Source organism: Phalacrocorax carbo, chromosome 6 (genome assembly GCF_963921805.1).
Source record: "Phalacrocorax carbo chromosome 6, bPhaCar2.1, whole genome shotgun sequence".
Taxonomy (NCBI): domain Eukaryota; kingdom Metazoa; phylum Chordata; class Aves; order Suliformes; family Phalacrocoracidae; genus Phalacrocorax; species Phalacrocorax carbo.
The window spans coordinates 23,705,144-23,730,135 of NC_087518.1; the positions used below are offsets into that span (position 1 = coordinate 23,705,144).

Sequence of the window (24,992 nt, forward strand, 5' to 3'; positions counted from 1 at the left end):
TATGGGGAGTCCTTGGCAGCTACCAAAAGCAATGGGGCATGTGCTAAGAAGAAAATGCACTTCTTCCCTTGCACAGTCCCAGTGGCCAGTCTGGTGGGCTGACACTATGGATGGAGGCACCTAGTCCCACAGACATTGCTTAGGAAAAGCTGTGGCATGTCTGCTTTTATCTTGCTATGGAATTAGTTACATCTATAGCAGCAAAGAATTTGACTGCTGGGTAAAAGCATGAGCTTCTCAAGTACTGCACCTCTGTTTTTTTATCAGTATAAATGTAGGCTCATTCTTGCTTTTTAAGCAAGTCTCTCTGTAGAAGAGACCTGACTCTTGCTGTGCACCAGTAGTATCTCCAGTGAAGACAGTACAGCTATATTTGTCTATAACTAGTGTGAATAGACGCCTGCTATGCAGCCTGTGATTTTACACCCTGCACCAATACACCCCCGAGTCTGCTTTGCAGATACACAAAAGCCGCTTTCAAAAATTATTCAGACATATAAAACTGCAGTAGCCACAGAAAGTACCCTATTAAGGTCTAATTGTTTAAATGGTTACATTTAACAAGGTGCAATTAACTTGGTGCTCGGTTTCTTTTTCTTCTCCAAACTGAGCAGTGAGGCTTTTTGTTATATTTTAATTGTGGATTTTATAACATCCAGTGAAAATGCCGGCCATATCAACACATTATAGCCATCCCTGAAAACACATTAGAGTTATCCCTAAAAATGTCTGATTTTTTTTTGTCGCCTGGGGTTGCCGCCTTTTGGATTTTGGGTTTTGGTTGGGTGTTTTTTTTTTAATAGCAGGTGTTTTTAATCAGTTCTTGAATGGCAATATTATCTGAAGGCCTGAGCAGAAGGATAGACATCAAAGGACAAAGAATAAGATAGAAGTCTATTTATTTCTAACCAGATGTATAAAACAGGAACCTACTGTTACAATATCAAATCCACACAGTAATATTTCCAAGTGCTAAAGTTGAGCCCTGCCTCAGTTACCAGCTGCTGACATTGACCAGAATGATACATTTTGCTTTCATAAAATATTTTAGTTAGGAATAATAGGAATTTAGTAGGAATTCAAGTTATTAGTAATTAATACATTAATTATAGCAGATGTCAGTGAAATCTGTGAATTCCCAAAAGACAGAAGTAGAAATAGCATTATCCAAAACCCAATACATTTCTGTTTCATAACTCATTAGTTCAGTGCTAAAGCACAGACTAATTCAGCTGGGTTCTGGATCATACCCTCTTTCTTTTACAGTACCACTATCAGTGAGCTGAAATGCTGGCAGCTTTGTCCCTGCATACTGTGACCTCTCTGTGTGCTTCTACCTCTTCCCAAAATGCAGTAACTTTGCTTTACTACCAGTCTATGCAGCTTCACCAGCCTTCTGATTTTTCTTTATTTAAACCTGATGTTCGTGTCATTGAGGGCCCTTATATTTATATAACAGAAGAAAAGAACAAGCTCAGACCTACTGTGAATTTAGTTGATTAGTTTTTAAATTAATGAAAATTAACACCACAGTTAGGTTTTGAGGGTTTTTTAAAAGTTTTTCCTTAATCTAGTCTAGAAAATTGGCACTATGTTTAGAACAGGGCAAAATGAGTAGAGAGGGACTAACAGCCATTTCTCACAATGTTGGGCGACTTAGCAATGCAATGGTCATGTGAATGCACCAGGAAGAGATTTAATTTACAGTATGGCTTCAATGATGTGGGGAAAATGCTCTATTTTAAAGTTAGGCTCATCTATTGAGTGACATTAAGTCATTCAAAATAGATAAATTCTGGCCCAGAGGTGAGGTGACATAGAAGTGTACTTGCTTGGAAGTAGAGAAACTTTTGAAAGTGGCTTTTACATGAGCCTTGTCTTGAACAAAAAGCAGATCTGATGCACTTCCCAGAGGCTTGCTTTATATTAGGAAAACTGGCATTGCCAAGAAGATATTCTAGCAGCAAGGAAATCACCTGACTGCAGAAATGCTACCTCACTGCTTTTCACAAATTAGCTCTTCAGCAAAAACGATGGAGAAGGAGGTGCCAGCAGCAAACTAGGACTCTGGTACTCACAGGGGGTGCACAGATGCTCTTCAAAGGCACCAAAGCTGCTGTGTCCCATTGGTGTTATAAGAGCATCTTCTCTGGGACCAAAACTCTGACTCACTGATTTTACCAGTGTCACATCAATCTGGAGGAATTCAACTGACTTTAGTGAAATTCCTGCTGTGCGTAACAGTGGAGCCAAAAGCAGACTCCAGCTACACCTGTCTCACTTCAGAGCTTATGAGAAAAGGGAAAATACACAAACTTCTTTTCTCACACTGTTGAAAGTAAGTAGAAATATTTCTTAATTGTTCAGAGGAAAGCAAAATCTGTCCCTGCCAAAATGCATGCTGCATTTCCATGTGTCTGCATAACTATATTACTCCCCTGTAAGTGAGCTTTGGCACCTGGGACCCTTTTGATTTATAATATGAAAATGAAGATGGGGAAGGGGTGGGGGAGGGGAAGAGAGAGAGAGAAATAGCATTGCAATGTTCCACTTGGTTATACTGGTACATCCTGCTGTGCAGGCTCTTGTTTTGCTTCACTTTAAATATATGCCTAAATGATTTATCTAAAATAAAACAGCCTTGGTTTAAATCCAAATAAGGGTGTGTTTACCTCATCAAAAGAGAGTGAGTAATGGCAGCTCATTTACTGCTCATCAATCAGATTTGCAAAGATTATTTAAAAGGGAAGATTTTCAGCAGGGTGAAGCATAAACACGGTCCATTACTGCAGTTCAGTAGAAGAGGTCAACCACTTGGAATGGCCTGGCCTTTTCTGCAGATCTACAGGAGAGGCTTCCTCAGGTGACTCAGACTAAGGAAGAAAACTGCTGAAAAGCAAAAGGGCACAGCATGGTCTAGAGAAGCTGTAGATGGCTCTGTGGGAGGTGCTGGGCTTGCAGTGCAAGGATGGGGGAAGAGAAAACAGGTACATCACATAAGCATAGAACCATTAAGGTTGAAAAAGACCTCTAAGATCATCAAGACCAACTGTCAACCCAACACCACCATGCCTCCTAAACCACGCCCTGAAGTGCCACGTCCACACATTTTTTTTAAACACCTCCAGGGATGGTGACTCCACCACCTCTCTGGGCAGGCTCTTCCAATGCCTGACCACTCTTTCAGTAAAGAATTTTTTCCTAATATCCAAGCTAAACCTCCTACGGTGCAACTCGAGGTCTTTTCCTCTCATTCTATCACTAGTAACCTGGGAGAAGAGACCAACACCCACCTCACTACAACCTCCTTTCAGGTACTTGTAGAGAGCAATGAGGTCTCCCCTCAGCCTACTCTTCTCCAGGCTAAACCACCCCAGTTCCCTCATCTGCTCCTCTTAGGACATTTTCTCCAGACCCTTCACCAGCTTTGTTGCCCTTCTCTGGACACACTCCACAACTCAATATCCTTCTTGTAGTGAGGGGCCCAAGATGTTTGAGGTGGGAAAAAATCCTGCCTTCATCTCTGGCTTGTTCGCTCCTGGCAGAGTAAGGAAGTATCCTGAGCATCTGGCTCCTGCTATGCCTAGCAGATGGTGTGCCAGACATGCCGTTATTTGGACCCTCCGGACATTCTTCCTTTGCAGCTCCTGGCAGTAGGCCAAGCGCTTATCAGGCTGGATATCCAAGCACTCAGGTTAAGGAGCGATCCCACAGTTGTATGCTCCCAAATCCAGCCCAGGCATTCCATCAAATGTCCAAAGTCACCTCTTTCTCTTGATGCTTAGACATATCTACATTTCAGTTTCATGACAAACATCTCTTAATTCCTCTGCTCATTTCTTGCATGCAGATGTTACTTCCAGCAGCTTTCTACCAGGAACTCACGAAACTCTTGAAAATAAACCTTTTCAAGTCATCTGAGCCTTTCAGGTTCTTATTTTGAAGCATGTTTTGTTTAAGAACAGTCATTACCATACCTTACCCAAACATCTAGGCAGTCCCAAATTGTTCTTAGCCCTAAAATTTTTTTTCTTAAATAGAAAAAAAGAGAAGAAACTGGGGAGAGCTCAATGGGATTTCTTTTGGCTGTTTCAGGGCCAGTTTAAATATTTGTTGTTCTGATGTTTGCTATAGCTAAGCTGTACACAAATGAAGTGAATAAAAGGAAAATGAAACAATGATGAGCTGTACCATCATATTTTAGTACACTTGAACTAATCCAAAGTAAGATATAGAAAGAAAGGTGTATTTAAGGATTCTTATGTCTGCAGTCATCCCAATTTTAGGCACAGGTTAGGTTGCCTTTCTACTTTCATTTAGAATCACAGAATCACAGGTTGGAAGGGACCTCAGCGATCATCTAGTCCAACCTTTCTAGGAAGAGCACAGTCTAGACAAGGTGGCCCAGCACCCTGTCCAGATGACTCTTGAAGGTGTCCAACATGGCCAAGTCAACCACTTCCCTGGTGAGATTATTCCAATGGTTGACTGTTCTCACTGTGAAAAATTTTCCTCTGGTGTCCAATTGGAATCTCCCCAAGAACAACTTGTGTTTATTCCCCCTTGGCCTCTCCATGTGACTCCTCGCAAAAACAAAGTCTCCGTCTTCTTTGTAGCTACCCCTTAAGTACTGGTACACGGTGATGAGATCCCCTCTAAGCCTCCTTTTCTCGAGGCTGAACGAACCCAGTTCTCCCAGCCTATCCTCATATGGCAGGCTTCCCAGTCCTTTGATCATCTTGGTGGCCCTTCTCTGGACCCCTTCCAGCCTGTCCATATCTTTTCTGTATAGCAGGGATCAGAACTGCACACAGTACTCCAGGTGTGGCCTGACAAGCACTGAGTAGAGTGGGATAATGACTCCTTTCTCTCTGCTGGCGATGCCCTTTTTGATGCAGCCCAGCATCCTGTTGGCCTTTTTGGCTGCAGCAGCACACTGTTCACTCATATTGAGCTTCTTGTCCACCAGGACCCCCAGGTCCCTTTCCACAGAGCTGCTCTCCAGCCAGGTGGATCCCAGTCTGTGCTGCACTCCCAGATTATGTTTTCCCAGGTGCATGACCTTACACTTCTCCTTGTTGAACTTCATAAGGTTCTTGCTGGCCCACTCCTCCAGCCTATCCAGATCTTTCTGCAGAGCAGCTCTTCCTTCTGGAAGGGAGCTCCCTTCTGGAAGGGTTAACCCCTTCAGCAGGGGTTATCAGAAAATTCAGCTTGTTCGAAGCTGATCATGCCTGCAGATCCCTGAACATTTTGCAGCGTTGGACTGGAGTGCCTACATGCCTAGGGGTTTGGACTCAGGTTAAATAAAACTCGCATTGTAGGGCTTTGTCTTTGCTGTGATTTCCCCTCTGGGGAAAAATTTTTCTGTGGGTTAACTCCCACAGGAAGAAACACTACCCAACTTTATTTTAGTATTCAGGATGGATCCTGTGTGATTCTACCACCTTGTGGTCAGTAGTTAGCTTTAAAATGTCAGCAGTTAAAAAAGACTGACAGTGCCTTCTCCACCTATTGTGTAAGTCTTATCGCACCATAAACACACTTGGCTGTGTCACCTTGAATCAGTGGGGTAACAGCCAAGCCTTTGCATTAATGGAGTTTAGGGACAGTGAACAGTGCCCAAAATGGGCAGTGGCCTCTGGCTGTGCCCAGGAGGAGGTGATGGGCATGGGCCAGGCTGTGCTTATTACAAGATTTTATTATGCTGCATCATTACCTTCGATGATGATGGGAACCTTAGCTTTGACAGGCCACACCAGTTTTCTAAAACTGTGCAGAAATGTTTTTGAAATAGCTGTTGTAGGTTTTATAATTGCTGCTGGATATTTGCCTTTGCATCTTGGGCAGTTATCAAAATAACAAAGTGTGAAACCTAGCAACAGATCTTAGTCTTAAAAATTACCTAGAAAACTAATAATTACCCACTGAAGTAACTTGCACTATGATGAGTTAATCAGCTCATGTCTATTAATCCCCAAAACTGGTCAGGACTCACAATTTACTTGTGAGCTCAGCAATATTCAGCATGTGAACTGAAGCTTTGTGTCCTGAGAGCAAGTCATTACGTGCAGATTACAGTTTCAGAAAGGGAGGAGCACCAAAGGGTAGCTAATTTGTTTGAGTCTTGAGTTGCAGAGAAAAACCTGAGCACAATGAAGTCTCAGAAAGTAAAAGGTGAAAGAAAACAAGCCAATATTTGTTATTAAAAATACCTTATTGATGAATCAGTTGTGAATGGGTGGGATTAGCAATGCTATCTAGCAGGGCCAGACAAAAGAAAAACATAAAATGCAACAGATTTGAGAAGAAATCCTAATACTTAAAAACATAGTGTGGAGGAAAAGCTGAGAGACAATGTTTTTATTTTCCTCAGTTGGGTTTAAAGAGAATGGGGGTGTTTAAACTCCCTAAAAAATGTACTAGGTTGGACAGTGGTGGTTGTAATCGTACAGCAGCATAAATCCAGTGCAAGAGAGTGAAGACACCTTTACATGAGAATTCAGCTTTATGGAAATACCATTAAACTTTTGTTTTCACATTAATTTCATCTGGAAGTGGTGAGTTGCAGCTACTGCCATTTTTATGTGGGCATTTATTGATAAATCCATGGGGCAGGCACTGTTTTGAAGGCTACCAGAGCCTGAGCAGAGAAGGAGCAGGAGGCAGCTCTGCCACCTCAGCTGGGGTGCCTGGGGCAGGATTTCAGGGGGTGAGGTCTAACGCAGGTCCCCTGCCAGGCCTGGGGCTGCCTCCACACCACTCACCTCCCTGGTGGGTTTCAAGGTATTCTGAGCTGGTGCAAGATTCCCAGCACAGAGCTGTAATATGGTTTGATTTGGAAGAAGAGGATTTGGTTAATTTACACCTCGTTTATGATATATTTTTACAGTCTTCCCAGTCTGTCGGCTATGGCATGTTAACTCCCAGGGACACCTGAGTTGAGGGATTAAAAGTAACTCTGAGGAAATATTATCTGTCTGGACTTCTGTAAGGCCTTTGACAAGGTCCCACACAGCATCCTTCTCTTTAAACTGGAGAGATATGGATTTGATTAGTGGACTGTTCAGTGGATAAGGAACTGGCTGGAAGGTCACATTCAGAGGGTAATCATCAATGGCTTGATGTCCAGATGGAGACCGGTGATGAGTTGTGTCCCTCAGGGGTCTGTACTGGGACTAGTACTATTTAATATCTTCATCAACGACATAGACAGTGGGATCGAGTGCACCCTCAGCAAGTTTGCAGATGACACCAAGCTGAGCAGTGCAGCTCACAGACCAGAAGGATGGGACGTCATCCTGAGAGACCTAGACAATCTGGAGAGGTGGGCCTGTGAGCACCTCATGAGGTTCAACAACACCAAGTGCAGGGTCCTTCACCTGGGTTGGGGCAACCCCCACTATCAATACAGGCTGGGGGATGAAGAGAGCAGGGGGCACAGGACCACATCCAGGCAGGTCTGGAATATATCCAGAGAAGGAGACTCCACAACCTCTCTGGGCAGCCTGTTCCACTGCTCTGTCACCCTCAAAGTAAATAAGCTTTTCCTCATATTCAGGTGGAACTGCCTGTGTTCCAACTTGTGCCCATTGCCCCTTGTCCTGTTGTTGGGCACTATTGAATAGAGTCTATTCCCGTCATCCTGACACCCACCTGTTAGATATTTGTAAGTATTGATGAGATCCCCCTCAGTCTTCTTTCCTCCAGGCTGAACAGACCCAAGTCTCTCAGCCGTTCCTTATAAGAGATATGCTCCAGTGCCCTGATCATCTTCATAGCTCTCTGCTGGACTTGCTCAGCCAGTTCCGCATCTTGAACTGGGGAGCCCAGAACTGGACACAGCACTCCAGATGTGGCCACACTAGGGCAGAGTAAAGGAGGAGGATAACCTCCCTCAACCTGCTGGCCACACACGCTCCTTTTAATGCAGCCCAGCATTTTACTTCCTGCTGACACAGCTGAAGCTTAGAAAGAGATGCACAGTGACCTTTTTCTGCTAAAGTGGTACCTAGACAAATAGTATTTTTCAAGCAATCTTTGTTTGTCTTGCTGGCAAGTAACAAATCATCTACATATTGTACAAGTATAGAACCTCCACGTAATATAGTATCTTTTCAAGTAATCTTTAAGCAAATGGGAAAGTATTGTGGGAGAGCCAGTGAGCCCATGGGGCAGGCAGATCCACATTAGTTGTTGGCCTTCCTACATAAATGCCACATATGCTGGCTGTCTTCTGCTATAGGAATGCTAAAGAATGCAGCTGTTAAATCAATTACAGTAAAGTATTTTGTCCAATGTGGAATTTGTCCTTAGGTTTGAAATTCAAAAGTGATATAGTGGCTCCTGTGTCTACTAGAAATGGTATTTCCTTGTCTTCTATTTTTCCCACAATTTGACCCTTATGGTTCAGTTTAGTAGTGCAAACCCCATGTATACCCTGAGATTCTTCTGAGTCCCCTTCCTCCTGTCCTTGCTGTTCAGCAATATTAATCTGATCTTTCCCAAATCTGAGTCTGCAGGGCCTCGCAGGACATCCTCTTTTGCAGTGTCCTAGCTCCCCACAGTAGTTACAACAATCATTCCAGTCATGACCTAATCTACCATCAGCTCCTCTCCCCCTACCTTTCTGCCAAGCTCCTTGATGCCCTGGTGGTCTCCACCCTAGAGACAGAGCTCTGCCTCAGCCTTGCCCTCACATTCCTTGAACAATTGCTGCTGCAAACAGACTAGCCTCTGGCTGTCTCCCCTTTTACCTTACCTTCTCTAACTTGTGTTTCTTCTTTTCATCTCTGCCATCAAAAATGAATATTGCAATGCTCAGAGTTTTGCAAATTTTCTCCTTTACCTTTGCCTGGCATGTGATCCTTAAAATAGTTATGGACGTCAGAGGCATCCTGGTCCACAAATACACTAGCAGTCAATACATCATTAAAATTCTGTTCCATTATTCCTCTGTGTTTTAGGAGGGTTTGTCTCAGCCTGGCCCAAAAGTCACTGGGGTGCTCATCTGGTCGTTCTTGATATCCTTGCACTTTAGACCAATTTGTGCCCATTTCCCCACATGCTCTGATCACCTCTATTAAGTTCCAACACATGGTTTGCCACTTTGCCATGTCACCTGCTGCATTATAATCATAATGGAGGTCAGCAGCTGGGAATGGCTGGCAACCCCCTCAGCACCCTTTTCAAATATCCTCTCTCTCGTCTGCTCTAAATAACTCTTTCAACAGTATTTGAACATCAGAATATGAGGATGTTTTCCCTTAGCACTAATCTAAGCTCCTTGGGGGCTCCATGTCAGTTGGACAGTTTTCTGAGGTTCCTTATTAAACACGTGAGTAAATGGACTAAGCCACAGTTGCCACCACATGATTTGTGGGCATTTGTGCTAGTGGGGCAACCCCCACTATCAATACAGGCTGGGGTATGAAGAGACTGAAAGCAGCCCTGCAGAGAAGGGCTTGGGGGTACTGGTGGATGAAAAGCTGGACGTGAGCCAACAATGTGTGCTTGCAGCCCAGAAGGCCAATCATATCCTGGGCTGCAACAAAAGAAGCATGGGCAGCAGGTTGAGGGAGGTGATTCATCTGGAGTGACACCTGGAGTACTGCATCCAGCTCTGGAACCTTCAGCACAGAAAGGACATGGACCTCGTCCAGATGAGGGCCACAAAAATGATCCAAGGGCTGGAGCACTTCTCCTGTCAGTGGATGGAGAACTACTTGAAGGAACTGAGCTGGAGATGTGAAACACTGGGAACAAATGGAATACTGGCAGATCTTGTGTGGGGACTTGGGGGCTGGCACCAGTACCTCTCATGGTAACCTTTTGTTCTTCCCATGCTGGTGTGGCCTATGCTACCCTCCGTTCTGGCAAATGAGAACAATCCAACCCTACCAGTGATTTTGTCCCCACGCCTGGCTGCTGTTAGATGTCCCTTGTGCAGTACTCACCTTTTTGTATTCAACTGCTTCTGACTTCCAGTTGCCCTGAAAGTACTTATTAGCAAAGAACTAGCCACCAGGGATGTGTGCATAGTAGGGCATTTTCTGCTGCACTCTCACTTGGGCTGCATTAGGGTTAATTTTTGACACTGTGGCTGGTAGATCAGGCTGTTAAAGATTAGATCCAGACATATAAGGTGGCCAAGAAGGCCAACAGTATCCTGGCTTGTATCAGGAATAGTGTGGCCAGCAGGAGTAGGGAAGCGATTGTGCCCCTGTACTGGTGAGGCTGCACCTCGAATACTGTGTTCAGTTTTGGGTCCCTCAGTAGAAGAAAGGCATTGAGGTGCTGGAGCATGACCAGAGAAGGGCAACAAAGCTAGTGAAGGGTCTGGAGAACAGACTTATGTGGAGCAGCTGAGGGAAGTGGGGTTATTTAGTGTGGAGAAGAGTAGGCTGAGGGGAGACCTCATTGCTCTCTATAGCTACCTGAAAGGAGGTAGTGAGGTGGATGTTGGTCTCTTCTCCCAGGCTACTAATGATAGGATGTTAGGAGATGGCCTCAGGCTGAGTCAGGGGAGGTTTAGGTTTGATATTAGGAAAAATTTCTTCACTGAAAGAGTGGTCAGGCATTGGAACAGGCTGCCCAGAAAGGTGGTGGTGTGTCACCATCCCTGGAGGTGTTCAAAAAACGTGTGGACGTGGCACTTCAGGGCATGGTGGTGTCGGGTTGACGGTTGGATTCGATGATCTTAGAGATCTTTTCCAACCTTAACTAGTCTATGACTCTAGGACTCTATATTCAGCCCCTCCTCACGGCCGCATTCCCGCCCCGCGCCGTCTCGCGGACAGGGCCGCCGCCGCTCGGCAGGGACCGCTCTCCTCACCCGCCGCCGCTGCCACCGCCCCTCGCCGTGCATACTGGGAGCTGTAGTCCGACGGGCGGAGCGACCCGCGGGTCGGCGGCGGGAGCGAACTACCCGCCCCAGCGTGGCGCGGGGCGCCGGGCCGGTCGTTCCTTTTGAATGATTTCAGTGCGGTCGGGGCTCGCTTAGGGCGAGTCTCGCAGCTGCGGCGCGACGTGAAGGGATCTGCGGCGTAGTGCAGCGGGTGCCTTGCGCGTTGATGGCAGCCCGAGCGGACTCTGCTATGGCCGCCCGTGGGCCGCGGCGTTGGTAGGAGCGGCAGACGGGCTGCGCCTTTGCCCTTTCGTCTGCCAGCGTCGCCGCCTGGAAGCTGGCGGCCGCCCACGCCGACATGTCGCTGGCCATGGAGGAGGAGGACTACGCCAGGCTGGTGATGGAGTCGGAGCCCGAGTGGCTGCGGAGCGAGATCAAGCGGCTTTTCCAGGAGCTAGGCGAGACCACCCGAGAGAAGATCCAGGCGGCGGAGTACGGGTTGGCCGTGCTGGAGGAGAAACAGCAGCTGAAGCAGCAGTACGAGGAGCTGGAGCTGGAATACGAGACCATCCGCACCGAGATGGAGCAGCTGAAGGAGGTGAGCCGGCTGCAGGGCGGCAGGTGCCCGCCTTGCGGAGCGGCCCGGGCCCAGCCCTGCCGCTGTTGGGAGGGGGGCGAAGGCTGCCTGGGAAAGGCGGGAGGGGGACAGGCGGCCGTCTTCGGATCCCGGGGGCACGCGGGCGGAGGGGCCCGGGGCTGCTGCGGGGCGGTCGGAGGGTCGGGGTCGTCGTGTCCACCCCCTCCCTGCTCTGCCCCCGGCAGAATTTGGAGCGGGGCGACCAGGCCTCAGTTTTGTTGCAGGCTGCGTGATTAAAGCTTTCCTGCTCCGAAGCGATAGCTCTCGAAGACGATTGCCTTTACCTTTCAGAGCGGGAAAGGGGGAGGGGGGGAAGCTTTTCTGCGCCTAACCCCTCTCCTGTGCCAGGGGGATGTGGGGGGGAAGCGGCTAAATGCCTTTATTTCTCTTCCCGTCCCGTTTTGCCTTGGACTCTTGCAGCAGGTCGGCCTCAGGCTGCAGCAAGGAGAGGAGCCTCTTGGCTGCCTGCACTGAGGCAGCGCAGCTCAGCCCCCGGCCCGGGGCAGCCGGCTGCTGTCACCGTGCTCCTCCCGGGAGTGGGGACCGGGCAGACGGGGCATGGCGAGGGCTGGCGATCGGGGTTTTGGTGGTGCCAGGGTGCCTCTGTGGCCACTGTCACATGCCTGCTTTTGTGCGGAGGGAGGAATCTTGCTTTGGTGTTAAGGACTTCCTTAATGCAGACCACCGCAAAAATAATAGAGTGGGCTTTAGGTCACACAGCTTTGTTTTGGTGCAGTTCACTGCTGTTGGCCGTTTTGGTTTTTAAAATTTTTTTAAAGGAAGCTTCAGATCTCATCTACTTTATAAAGTGGAGTAAGGTTTGTGAGAAGAAACGCTCTTTTCTTAGGTCAACTGACACAAGTTTTTCTCGTGCAATATCTTCCTCGGGTCTAGAACCACAGGAAAAGAGCTGCCTCAGCAAGTCCATGCAGAGAGTGGCACTGACCTGCCAGAATATGCAGACACATGTTTAGCTCTCCTTATGAGAGTATAGCTGATATTCTGCTAGTCTACTACATGGTATGTCTCATGGGAACTTGTTTGTCTGCCTGCATCCTTGGTTATTTTGGTGACTGTTTCCATGCAGGCAAACCCTGTGCTGCTTTTCAAATGATTTAGACCTTGCCTTGATTGCAAAAAATCTGATACAGCATAAGAGGTGAATATATGTGGATTTATTTGACCAATGCAGACTGTATCTGATGGGTCTTTGGTTTAGCTCGTTCAGTTGGAAATGGATTTGAAGTAACATCAAAATACGCTCTTTCGGAGGGAAGGTAAATACTTGTGAGTGGAGTGGTACAGATTCAGCTGAATCTGTGAACACCCTCATTTCCTGCATCCTGTCTGTATTTTGGTTTTGTAAATAAAGCTTTTTTTATTCTGCTTTTATGATGTTAAATAAGCAAAAGAGATTAATTACCTTGAATTACATGGCTATAAACTTGTTAACTAAATATGCAAACTGAACTAATATACCAGTATAACTAAAGCCACTTGAGACCAACACAGCAGTGTACGGTAGCAGAGATGCTACATAAAAGTCAAGGGTAGAGGCAGTCTTGAAAAGTAGGTGACAGTGATAGAGTTGTGCTAAAGAAAAGTCAGTAAACCCGTTTGGTAGGTGGGATGGGAGACATGGCAACGAGAGGTGAAGGGACTGGCCCAACCTCATTCAGCAAGTCAGTGCCTGACCCACGAATGGAAGCCAGGTTGTCTCAGTCACAGATAGTGCTTTATTCACTGGGCTGTGCTGCGTACGCTTGGGCATTACATATTTTTGCTTTCAGATGGAAAAAGGCTTGAAGACAACTTATTTTCATTCTTTTAGGGCTGCAACACTTCAGAAGCTTGTAGGAGAGCTTTAAAAAAATGAAAATGGCAGGATCAGGAATGATTCACTCCTTTTTGCTTTTAACATTCTGAAGGATTTGCTTTGCATGTGCATGTCCTGTTGTAATTAAGTCAAAACCTGGGAGGCAAGTAATTCTGGGAACAGCTTGAGGACTCTGCTAGTTAGCCTACGCAGGGAAAAAACATTGCTCCTCTGCATTGTGATGCTGTGGAGGAATCTGGTCTGCATTAGATTGTGTAAACCTTTAGCAGATGCATGAAACACGCTCTCAGCAGAGGAGTTTATCTTCTCTGCTGTTTATGCAACTTCTTGCTTTTCCTAGGCACAGCTAGAGGAGCCTGGCATACAAGACTTGCCACACTCCAACCTAAAGGGACTCTGCCTTGGGTTACTTTGGGTTGTTCTTGGGAAAGGCAGGGGATTGATGGTGGCGTGTCTGACTAGAACAGGAGCGCTTTCCATCTTGTTTCTTAACTGTGACTTCATGCAGCCTTTTAAAATACAGCAATTCTAGTCTCTCAATCTTGTTTTGTTCTTCTCTACTGAATCTGGAGACCTTGACAGTGCAAGGCCATGTTATGATGAGAGCTGTACGGGCACACAGCAAAGTTTCCTGTCCTGCTGGGTGCTGTAGATTTGGATATGTTTTAATTTGTTTGATGTTATGAAGCATCCCGTATCATGGCCCTGTTCATACCGTAGGCAAATGGGCTCTGAGCATGAGAACTTTGTAATTTTTTGAAAGTACAGGCTTTTCTGCTACAGTCATCAGATCTTCCATAGCTTTCCAGCCAGGTTCTTCTACCTGTCCCCCATCCCCGATTGTGGCAGAATTTCATAGCCTTAACCTCCACAGATTTGTCCCTTTGGTAAGTGCAGATGGCATCCTCAGAGCTGTACCTCATTTTGTAAAGACGTCTGTGTAACACCCAGTATTTGCACCCAGTGCAAATACACCCAGTCCTCCTGGTGAAGCTGGGGACCTGTCCTGACCTTGCACTGGGACTCCAAACCAACCTCTCTTTAGTCAGGGTCCTTGATAAATTGTCGATTCTTCCCTGAGTTTGTCCTTTTACCTGCTTGCATGCTGGCTTGATCTCATACCTTTTATGGTAATTTGTGCTGTATTTCTTGTATCATTTTCATTTGAGAGAACTAAATATAAATACAACTTTCTTCCCTGGTGGACTTACTGGTTATCTTGAGTCCTGCCTTTGCTTTTGTAAACGGGAATTAATTTCAAACTTTTATTAATTATAGTTAAATAACACAGTTTTTCCTAGTTCAGAGAAATAAGATACTGGCTTTCTTGTAGTGAAATACTACATCACATTGCATATGTAAAATTTTTATTGTTGCTTTTTCCTCTCTAGGGGATGAAGTAATAAAAGGTTGTTTCTGTAGGCTGTGTTCAACTATTAAGTCATCCTGCAAGCCTTTGTCTGTGATGGTGCTAACTGTATAAATTATAGGGCTGCCTACCTGTCTGAGCCAGGATTTCTGTACTTACGGGGAAGATACGTAGGATATGCGATTTGCACTCTCCAGCTAACAAAAGTGGTTGTCTGGGAATTCAGTTATTGGCATCCCTCATGATTTGTAGGGGAATGTGGTGTGGAAGGTTGGCTTGGAAAAGGGGTTATCTGCTTCGCTCAGTACTTTCAAGTTGCTTTTGAGATGTCAGTTAGATCTGTAGCTATTAGCTCAGTTATGAAAACGGCTGCTGACCAAAGCATTTTTCTGATTAGCTGGTTATGTTGTACTGGTGGTGGCAGATTTGCATTTAAATCCCTCAGAAAACATGGGCATTATATTATGAATTACTTATTTTTGTAATAATGTAAAAGTATGCAAGTAGACTGTGGCTGTCTTTAAAGTCTAAAACAATGTGTTGGTACATCACAGTTAATGTGACGTATATGGTTCTGTATGGTTTTTAAGGGAGAGGGGAGGTGGGAAAAGCTTACAAGGATGAGTGGGATGGTACATGACCCTTTGTTCTCAGTACGGTGGCAGTGGCTCCTGTTTTTTCCTTTAAGGATCATGTATTGACTTTATGCCATGCCATGAATTCACTGTAGATGATTCCTGGGTGGACTTACAAGCTGTCTTTGAAAGAAACATTCAAATAACACCTTGAGCTGTTACATTTCCCATTAAGCTAACATGGGGTATACTATGCAACTAAGGCAATATGTGCCAGGGCTGTAATATTTGTGCTGTTTATTTGAATGTACTGCTCAGGTGTAGTGTATAGCATCACTGCAGGAAGCTTTGCTTAATTCATTTACATATGTAACAGTTAACCGGATACACGATGCTTCATCCAGACTGGTTTAATTCTTTAACTGTGCACCTTCAAAAGTGAAGGAATACCTTTCCTGAATACCTTGTATAATACTGTATACCTTATAGACAGACACCTAAGCTAGTTATTGACGTAGCAGTGATTTTCCTCACTGGATTTATCTACTTTCAAAGCATTTTACCAATTTTGCTGCTGTACAAAGAGGGAAGAAATGGCTGGGCTAAAGTCACCTGACAAGCCAGTGGAAGACTGGGATTAAATTCTCTGTGCTCGTAGTTCAGTGCTGAATCAACCAGGTCTTTCCGTTTAACCATGGTAAATAATCATATTCAGTCATAACACCTCTAAGGCCTCAGGTACACTGCTGCAATCTCCTCCTAACAACTATTAAGCTGTAACATTGATTCTTGTGTAAAGCAGGGGACCTTAACAACATTTGAGATTACCTCTAACCCTCTGGTGCTGTTAACACCAAAGGGTTTAGTACATAAAATAAAGGAATTTTTTTTAATAGACCAGCTTAATCCTGGTTATACATATGTAAATCTAGAATAAGAAAAGTACAGCTACAAGTTGGTGTTGGGGAACTGATTTCAGTTTTGCACATACTAATGGAAAATAGTTATACTTCTGTGAACCTGCTTTCTGGGATTTGATGGTGATTGTTACTTGGACTCTAACACCTGCCACACTTGAAATGTAAGAAGAGAACAGAACTGCTGTCTCTAGTGTAAAATCGGACCAAAGACTGTGGCTGGAGTAAGCAAAATACTCCCGTGCAAACTAAGCATCATATATTTTGATAAATCATAGTTGGTTTATGTTAAGAATAGAGCCTCCTGTAATTTTAATTTGATGTCTGCAGCGGTATAGACACTTAGTACTGTGCTTCTTACATATCCTTATTTTGGAAAAAAGAAAGCCTGAAAAACTAAACACTCCAGTTTTCCTGCTGTACTAGAAATAGTAACTTGTAGGGTTTCATGTTGCTAACTTCATTTTCTTTGCCAGTGCTGCTTGAACTGCCCTTCTTAAAAATCTGAAATAATAATGTTCTTAAAGTGATGATTTCAGATTATTTTATTTTGAGATTGCCAAATTTTCTTCTTGGGCCTTTTCTGATAAAATTTGCTGCCTCGTATGTAATAGAACATCCATAAATATTGGGATGAATAGTAGGAACCTTCAGGTGGAATTAAATTATTAAAAAAACCCCCATGTTTCCAGAATAGCCTTTTTCCCTAGGCTGCTGTAGTCTCAGCTGAGAGTTAGGTCTTGGTGAAATGTGATGCTTTATTTTTGTTTTGTGATGCCTGTCTGTGCCATGGCCCAAAATGAGGGCTGTCCCTGACCCTCCAGCAAACATCAGATAACTTCTTTCTAATTTTCTACATTAGATTAAATGCAAGGTTTCATGAAACAAAAGTTTGGCAGCAGTAGTCCTGTTTACTATATATTTTTCCCCTGGAAGTGTGGCAACCCTGGGTATTTGCTGTCCTGGTGGAGTGGGTACAGTGATCTGCACTGTGGAACTAAGCCAAATTTTCCTCTTTATTGTTTTTCTTTTTTTGTTAGCAGATTTCTTTTTGTTTTTGAATTAGGTCACTTCCCCAATTTAGGTCACAGGCATCCAATACATGGTTGCACAGATACCACCTCACCAAGAGCGTGTTACTGGAGCATCAAATAGGTGATGAGAGGAGCATCTTAAGCTAGTCTTGCTGCTGAGCTCAACAGTGAAACTGCTGCCCGAACCATAGCCTGCACAGCATGCGTGGGTCCTTCTTGCCTGACTGCTTGGAATTGGCAGTCTTGGGGATGCTGAGCATTACTGCCAGGCTGGCACTTATGGCAGGGTCTGGACTGGTATGTAGCCTGTCTTGCAACACTTTTTATCTTTACCCAAATAAACTGTTCCTATTAAAGACTCATATTTGGCATCCTTCAGCATGCAGTCCTGGATGAGGGCACTTTAGAGCTGAGGCTCTGCGTGTAGGATGGAGGGCTGCCTGGGTGTTCAGGGAGCATGGTGACAGGGTCAGCACCAGGGAACAGGCAGTCCCAGCAGGAGAAACACCAGATCAACTACTGCATGCTGGCAGCCTCTCTCTTCAGACTGATATTGCTGAGGGCTTGAGTGAACCTGGAGGACTTCTGATGGGCACCTCTGCGTGGGTGATGGCTGTGTGTTCCTTCATTCCTGAAGCGGGATTTTGTGCAGCCCCTTATGTGGTAGACAACCTTCCTGGAAAACAGAATTCAAACCTACGGTCACTGATGTGTTGTTGCACGGGGGTTTTCGTGCAGCTCTGCTGTGGTGGTGCCTGCAGTTTGCTCATTTCAAATCGCAATTCTCACTTGCCATTTCAACATCTGCTGGAACAAACTCACTACTTTCAGGGGTGTTAATACCCAATTTATCTCTTTGAATTTAGGACCATTTTTCTTCTAATCAGAAAGAAAATTGTAATGATTTGGAAAATTGCCTGGCTTCCCTAGGAGGGGGACCAGTGGTGGGAATAGCAGTTCTCAGGTCTGTGTGCTGCACCAGAGTTAATGGATTCACCATTTCCTCTTTTGCTCTATGGTATGTGAGGTTGTGACTAATCCGTGGTGGCATGGGGCCATAAGATGACTTCCAGAGGATGATGCATCTTCCAGGCATTCATTTGCTTGCTTTCTCTGCTTTTGGCAGACTGCAGAGAATTGTTTGTTCAGATCTGGTAACCTAGCAACAGAGCAATGTAACATGGGTTTGAAATATGATCCACAAAACCTTAGCAGAGGGAAGTGACATAAATAAACTTTGCCATCCAAATGAATGCAGGAGCCTCCATTTCAGAGAATACCTGAAGTTTTAAGTAATAGCTGCAGAACTGTCACTTTTTTCTTGTTTTCTCCTTCTTCTAGCTCCTGCTTTCCTTCTTTCCACCTCCTACTTTCCTTCCCCTGCTTTCTCCCCAGCTGTTTTCCCTACTCTGGCTGAAATATGCCCCAGACAGCAGAGTCTGCCTCCACATCTTGCCGTGAGTCGGGCTTGCCTTGCAGACAGGTGTCAATCTGGAGTGGGTAGATGGGACTTACCTCAAGAGTCTGTTAAAAGCTGTTGTCTCTCTTGCCCGTAAAACAGATGGGTTTGCAGCCTGGGCTCTGGTGAAGTGAAGACGCACGTAGCGTCTAAAAGCTCCTTTACACAGAACACTGCTTGGCTGTCAGGTCTGTGAGCCTGGACATAGGCCTAATTGGGAATGTTTGGCCCAGACATAGTTGAAGCATGGTATGGGAATGGATGTGGTTTCTCTGCAGTCCTGCGGTCATGGTCGGCACTTGGGTCAAGGAAGGCTGTGCCATATTGGGGCCTATGTAGCTCTCGCTGAAATGAATGCCATGTCTGGTGGTGTGCTGCACTCATGCTGTATGGTCCAGCCTCTGCAGTATGCCGCAGTCCTTTGTCTCCTTAAATCTTTTGGTTTTACCTGTTAATTGATGCCACTGTACAGTCTGGATCTTAGCAAGCTTATGGAGTGGTGCTGAGCACTATGCTGTAGGCAACGAGGTGGTATTACAGTAAATTAATTAGGAAGTCTCTCCACATGTGCTCTCTCTCAGTGCTGAAAAGAACTGGTCCTGTAGTTTAGCTCTGGCTCCAAGGCAGAGATGTGTACTGACCTAATGAAACATATTTTTAGTTTGTAGCAATGCTAAAGAAATAAGCTTATTGATCCAACTGCCATCTAACCCACCAAAACCAAACAAGTTTCATTGCTTCTGGTGCACAGAGAGTTTTACATCTGATACATGTCTCTTTCTTTTCAAGGTCAAAATTCTTTTTGTTTTCAAATGATCGATGGTTGATGTTTGTTTGGAGCTGCTTCTGTTGCATGAACTGATGATTCTAAGGTAGAAGGGGTTTTCTTGTGCTCCTTGCACACAAGGCTGCGTGTGTTCTGAGGGAGATTTGGTTGTGATGGCAAACGTGGTTGAATATCATGACATGTTGTCTGTGGTCCAACCCAGTTCTCTAGCTCTTGCTAAAGCTCAGCAGTGGGTGCCCTGACAGTAGCTGTGAATGAAACTTTGTGACAGTATGATGTTGGGAAGTAAACAGAGAGAATGCATTTTCAAGCAATCAGTATATAATTATTTTGTGGTTTGCTCTGATGTTATTTGGAGGGGGCATTCTGGCCTTCAGAATGGGAATTGGCTGTTGCAGGATGAATGCAACTGTCCCCAAGAGGTAACGAGCAGGAAGAAGCAGGGTCATGTAGCACCACATGCCCTCAGCTTTGGTACATACTATCAAAAGAAAGATTATTTTGCCAAAACACACTTCCGTAAATAAATTTTGGTCTTTGATTTGTCTGAAATAATTCAGCAGAGGTCCCAATTTAAACTTTTTTTCTGGCATAGTTTAATCCAGTAGCTTTCTGAGGCTTGTATCTATGTAAATAAAGGCTCCAGTCTGATTCCCATTTTAGTTCACTGTGTTCAACAGCTGTGCAAGCAATTCTACTTGGCTCACTTTTGGTGATGCTTTCATAAAGTGTTTGCTTTTAAGCAAAAAGTGCTTAAAATCAAACATTCTTGGTTTTTAAAATCAGGTAATAATTTTTCACATAAATAATTTCTCTTGAAGGGACTGAGCTATTAATTTCCAGCTCAGACTTTCATCTGTCCCATTCAAGTTTACGTAAATGTACATAATTAAACAGCTGTAATGTCAATAAGAATGAGGCTTGACCTCTAACAAGAGGTGTCATTTTTCCCTTCATCAAATACTTCTTCTTCCATGTGGTTTTTCTTTTCTCAAACTTTTGTGGCTTCAATCTCTGGCATTTCTCACTGCAAAAGTCCATTTTACACATTTGGTAATGGTTTTCATTCTGTCACTCAGCAATACTGGGATATTCTCACACATCTTATAGCTGCAGTGGTAGGCAGAGGGTTTTAAAGAAGAATTTGCATTTTGAATACAGCAACATACTCAGTGTGACAAAAGGTACAAGAAAATGCAAACCTTTGCACTGAAGCATTAGTGCTCTTTAAGAAGGCTTTGTTGTGGCCTTGTCTTCTAGAAAAATACGCTGAATTTCTTTTCTCACAGTTATAATGGAATGATAAGCTTTGTTATCTTAAGTAAATCCAACTGCTCTAGCTTTTGTCGGCCACCTTTCTGGTCTTTCATAACAATATGGATGGTTTTTAGATTTGAATGGCTGGTTGGTTTTGGAAACGAGTGAGATGCTGTCATGTAAAAATCCATCTTCTGTGTACATAACATGCTGTATAGTTACAAAAAATCTGCATTTAAATTGTGTAAATGAGTTCATTTCAAATGCATGAAAACCAGAATATTTTGTTAAGTTGGAAGATCCCCTGGCTATGGCTGGTTTATTTGGCATTGCTTGTGTGTTTATCTGGAGGCCTCCCTTTCCTGATGGAAAGGAGAGGATAGGTACAGTAGATGGCAGTTTCAAGTATTACACTGGGCTTATTTTTAGTCTTGATTCACAATTTCTTTCCTTGCGTATCTTTAATAAGAATTTTACTTTAAATCCAAAGTTTTCTGATTTTTGTGTCATTGGGTTTGGCAGACATTTCTGATTTTTTCAGTCTGCTTGTGCTAAGATCTCCTGGCATTTTTGTGATAAAACTATTTCAGGAGGGCAGGAAGGCACTTACCTGTCCCCTCATATCAACTGCAAAGAGCCAATGAGGGCAGAATTGGAATTTACTTTTTCTAATTATTAAGATCCCTCTAGCATCTGATTATTCAGCTGTGACAAGATTCTCTGGCACTTCAGTGGAAACAGAGACCAGTCCAATATAACTTTGTTTCATAGGTGAGTTATGACAGTCCTGTCAGAAAAGCTAATTGAAGTGAGAAGGACTTAAGAAAACATTAAGACCTCTTTTCAGCCATGTGCTGGGCTCGCATGGGGTGTGCTGAGATCTGTGTCCATACTTGTGCAGCAAATCTGTTCAGAAGGGACAAACCTGAAAAAGCTGCCCCTCTAGCCTCAAATACAGTTTTTCATAGACAAAATCTTGGCTTTGCTTACTACCTATTTCTTGGCAGTGTTGTCAGTCTTAAATGCAAAGGTACCAAGAATTGTGCCTTTAAAAAAAAATTATGCTTACAGTTTTTTGAAGTGAGGATAGAGGAAAGAGGAATGCAGAGTTAGGATGACTTGTTTCTTTTGTGCACCCACAGAGGCTAGAAGGTAGCTGAACTGCCCCAGCATTTTCCCCTTCTCTCCCAATGAGGATGAGTTACTTGACACCAGTAGCTGAATTTTAAATACCAAGTAATTTAAGACCTCTGTTACTCATGAGATGGTTTGGTATTTGCACATCTGAAGTGTTAACTGAGCATCTAACCTCATACAAATGTTTGTACTCCTAAGCCCCCAGTATAAACAAATGCATGCACAAAACCATACCCTTAACTCTGTAGCTGCTTTGGGTTTAATGTGAGTTAAGGCTTGTGCTTTCAAACACCCTTTGTTGGAGCTTTTCTAAAAACAGCAGGAAAATATAGTCTGTGTTGTGCCCTAATTACTTACAAAATGGGAGTTTTAATAGGAATGCAGATGGACCCTGAAACCTAATGACCAGGACTGTGATGGCCTTTTTTTTACCCTGGCACCAGGAAGATCATGTGCTAGCATTTCCTTAGAGCTGTGCCTCAGTGTTTGGTGGGAGAGCAGGCATGCTGCAGTGTGGAAGTTCAGTGAGACACCCTCATAAATATTTGGATTTTTTTTTTCTGCAGTTGCAGCACTGGATTTTTGTCTTGTTTTTCTCCCTTCTTTATTTTAAATGGGTTGGGAAGGTTTTATGGGCAGGAAATGTGAATGGCTCTTTTTAAACAGCTGTGCTCACAAATAAACTTAAACCAGTGGAAGGGTATTGAACTCTCTCCTTTTGGAAACAGCCAAAAACCTCATGGAATTGGAATAGTTCATTTGCGTTTTGAAATGGCAAACTTAGTTTTTGAAATGTCCTCTCACATCCTTAGTTTACAGCATCACAAGTTTCCTTACTGTGTCAATGAGGCTATTAAGAATGTTTCCCTCATTAAATTTGTGAGAAGGTAAATTGAAGCAAAGGGATCTTAGATTTTATTCTTTATTAATGGAGTTTAATCTTAAATTAACATTCATTCCTTCTTTAATTCTGTTTTGGGTTAGAATTTCTAAGTCTTGTTACCCTTGTTGAGAAAGGAAATACATCCTGAAATTCCAAAAATCTGCTTTCAAGTAAAACTTAATGTACTTAAGCAACTTTTATTAAAACTCTCTTAAATACAGTCCATGAGATTAGTGTTCTCTCTCACATTTGTGCTACAGTACAGGCAATTAAATACTGAATGGATGGACTTGGCTAATTTAATGTGATTTTGCTGAACTGCATTAAGAAATATCTTTGAACCTATCAAACCTAATTGTAAACATGAATTTCCCCGTGACACACAACTAACACAATGTAGATTTCTATATTACATTGAAAGTTAATAAAGCATAGGTGTGTATGGCGTATCTTACAACAGAGGGCACTACTTGTATTTTTGTTCCTTACTTTTTGTGTGTACGTATGCACATCTGGCAAATTCTAGCATTATGAGAAGTCTGAAAAAGCTCAAGTCTTTCTTTATTGCATACAATAGCTAAACATAAGAAGAAAATACCTTCAATCTGCTGCTCTTTGTAAGAATGTATTTTGAAAGGTGCTTATGATCATTCACTTTTACACATTCCCTTTCATTTTTTGGAGATATATATATATAAAAATCATCCTTTTGTGTAGACTTGGCAGCTGCTGACTGAGCGGGGGAGGAAAGGGAAAAGGTAGGGAGAGCAAAAATGAGATATGACGTAGTGACTGAGCTTGTTACTTTAAATCTTTGTTTATGCTGAGTATTATCAAAACATGCCCCATAACTTCCCAAGCACCGTGTTCAGGAGAAACCTCCTTCCTGAAGCTGTGGTGGTGGTGAATGTTGCAGCCTTGTCTGATACCTTTCACTTTCGTTTTGGTTCTCACCTCCCTACCACCCCTACCCCTGCTCCTCTAAAGTTGTGAAAAGGGTGGTGTTTCTGCTTTCCAGATAAACTTTCCTGGAGAGTTTCGTGGGATCTGTGAAAGGATTTTTGAAGGCATCTTTCCCAAAAATTAGTTGGGTAGTTGTAGAGCTACCTCTGTCCTTTTCTGTCTCCTAGTCGTTCCGTGCTTGCCATTGCATGAAGGTGTGACCCTTTTGTTCAGATCCCTTCTGATTACAGTTGCTGAATTCAATCTCCTAATTTAATATGAATCCTTCTGGTAACTCATTTTGGTCTTAAAAATTCTTTGTGCAGAAGGTAAAAGCAAATACATGGAAAAGACAAATCTTTATTTGTAGGGTTTTTTTTTTCCCTCAAAGGATGCTATTTCTCTCGCCCTCCTACCTGTCCTTATATGTATTATGCCCTCAAGAGCCACAGTCTTTGTGGACCTAAAAGGTAATCTCTGAGGCTGGGGATAATCTAAGCCAGGCAGGCTGGACATCTGGGTGAGTGGCAGGCAAGTCTGTCTGAGTTCTCCACTCCCCACAGGAAGGAGAAACTGCAGTTGCTTGATTCGACAGAGAGCAGCCGGCTCCAACCCTCCTTGCTGTCTTGGGTCATATGTTCCTCTGTAAAATGCACCAGGCTTTGATTTTGTTTTGTTCTGATTGTGAAATCACTGCAGTTGGAGAGCAGAGTGCTTTTATAAAGTTTCTCCTTTTCCTTTTCATGAAGGAATTTTACCAAAGTCTTAAAAATTGAAGGCTTAGAGTAAAATAAAAAATATTAAGAGCTTTATTTGAAACTTAACATTACTAATCTTGTAACAAGCCTGTAATTTTTCTTAAAATGGTAGCAGTTGCCATGTGTAACTGTTGCTTTTGGTTGTGCATGTATGCCATGTTTTGTCTTGCTTGGGTTTATTTCTATAATAAAGATTACAGGATAATTTCTGTATTCACTATATTAATATTATAGCAATGATGGGTGTATGAGTTATGCACAATTGGCTTAAAAAGAAAATGGTAAGCCTTGGCCCAGGCTACTTTGTCTAAAGCATAGTTAGCTGGAAGGAATGTTGTTCTGCCCTAGTATAAGTAATGTCCAGACAATTGAGCTGTCTCACTCTCTTGTGACTATCTCTAAATAGTAGCCAACTTCAAAGGAAAGTTTATCTGTGCAAGATAGATAAGTTTGTCAGTGGTGGAGAGCTGATGGTGATTTTTCGGCAGATTTGCATGTTAATAGCTTGGTGCTTGTGTGTGTCGTCTTGATCAAGTGGTGGTTTATCTCTGGCA

General features: G+C 43.7%; 1 protein-coding gene across 2 annotated transcripts in view; it reads left to right on the forward strand.

Annotated features, from left to right (window-relative positions):
• Positions 1–10,871: 10,871 nt before the first annotated feature.
• The window catches only part of BICD2 (BICD cargo adaptor 2), a 92,674-nt gene continuing 78,553 nt past the window's right edge, over positions 10,872–24,992 (forward strand). The window contains exon 1 of one of the 2 annotated variants that reach the window (XM_064454262.1): positions 10,872–11,444. In XM_064454262.1, the coding sequence (XP_064310332.1) occupies positions 11,205–11,444 (240 nt within the window). In that variant the 5' untranslated portion in view covers positions 10,872–11,204. The remainder of the gene's footprint in view (positions 11,445–24,992) is intronic. The other variant, XM_064454263.1, reaches the window with a different exon arrangement.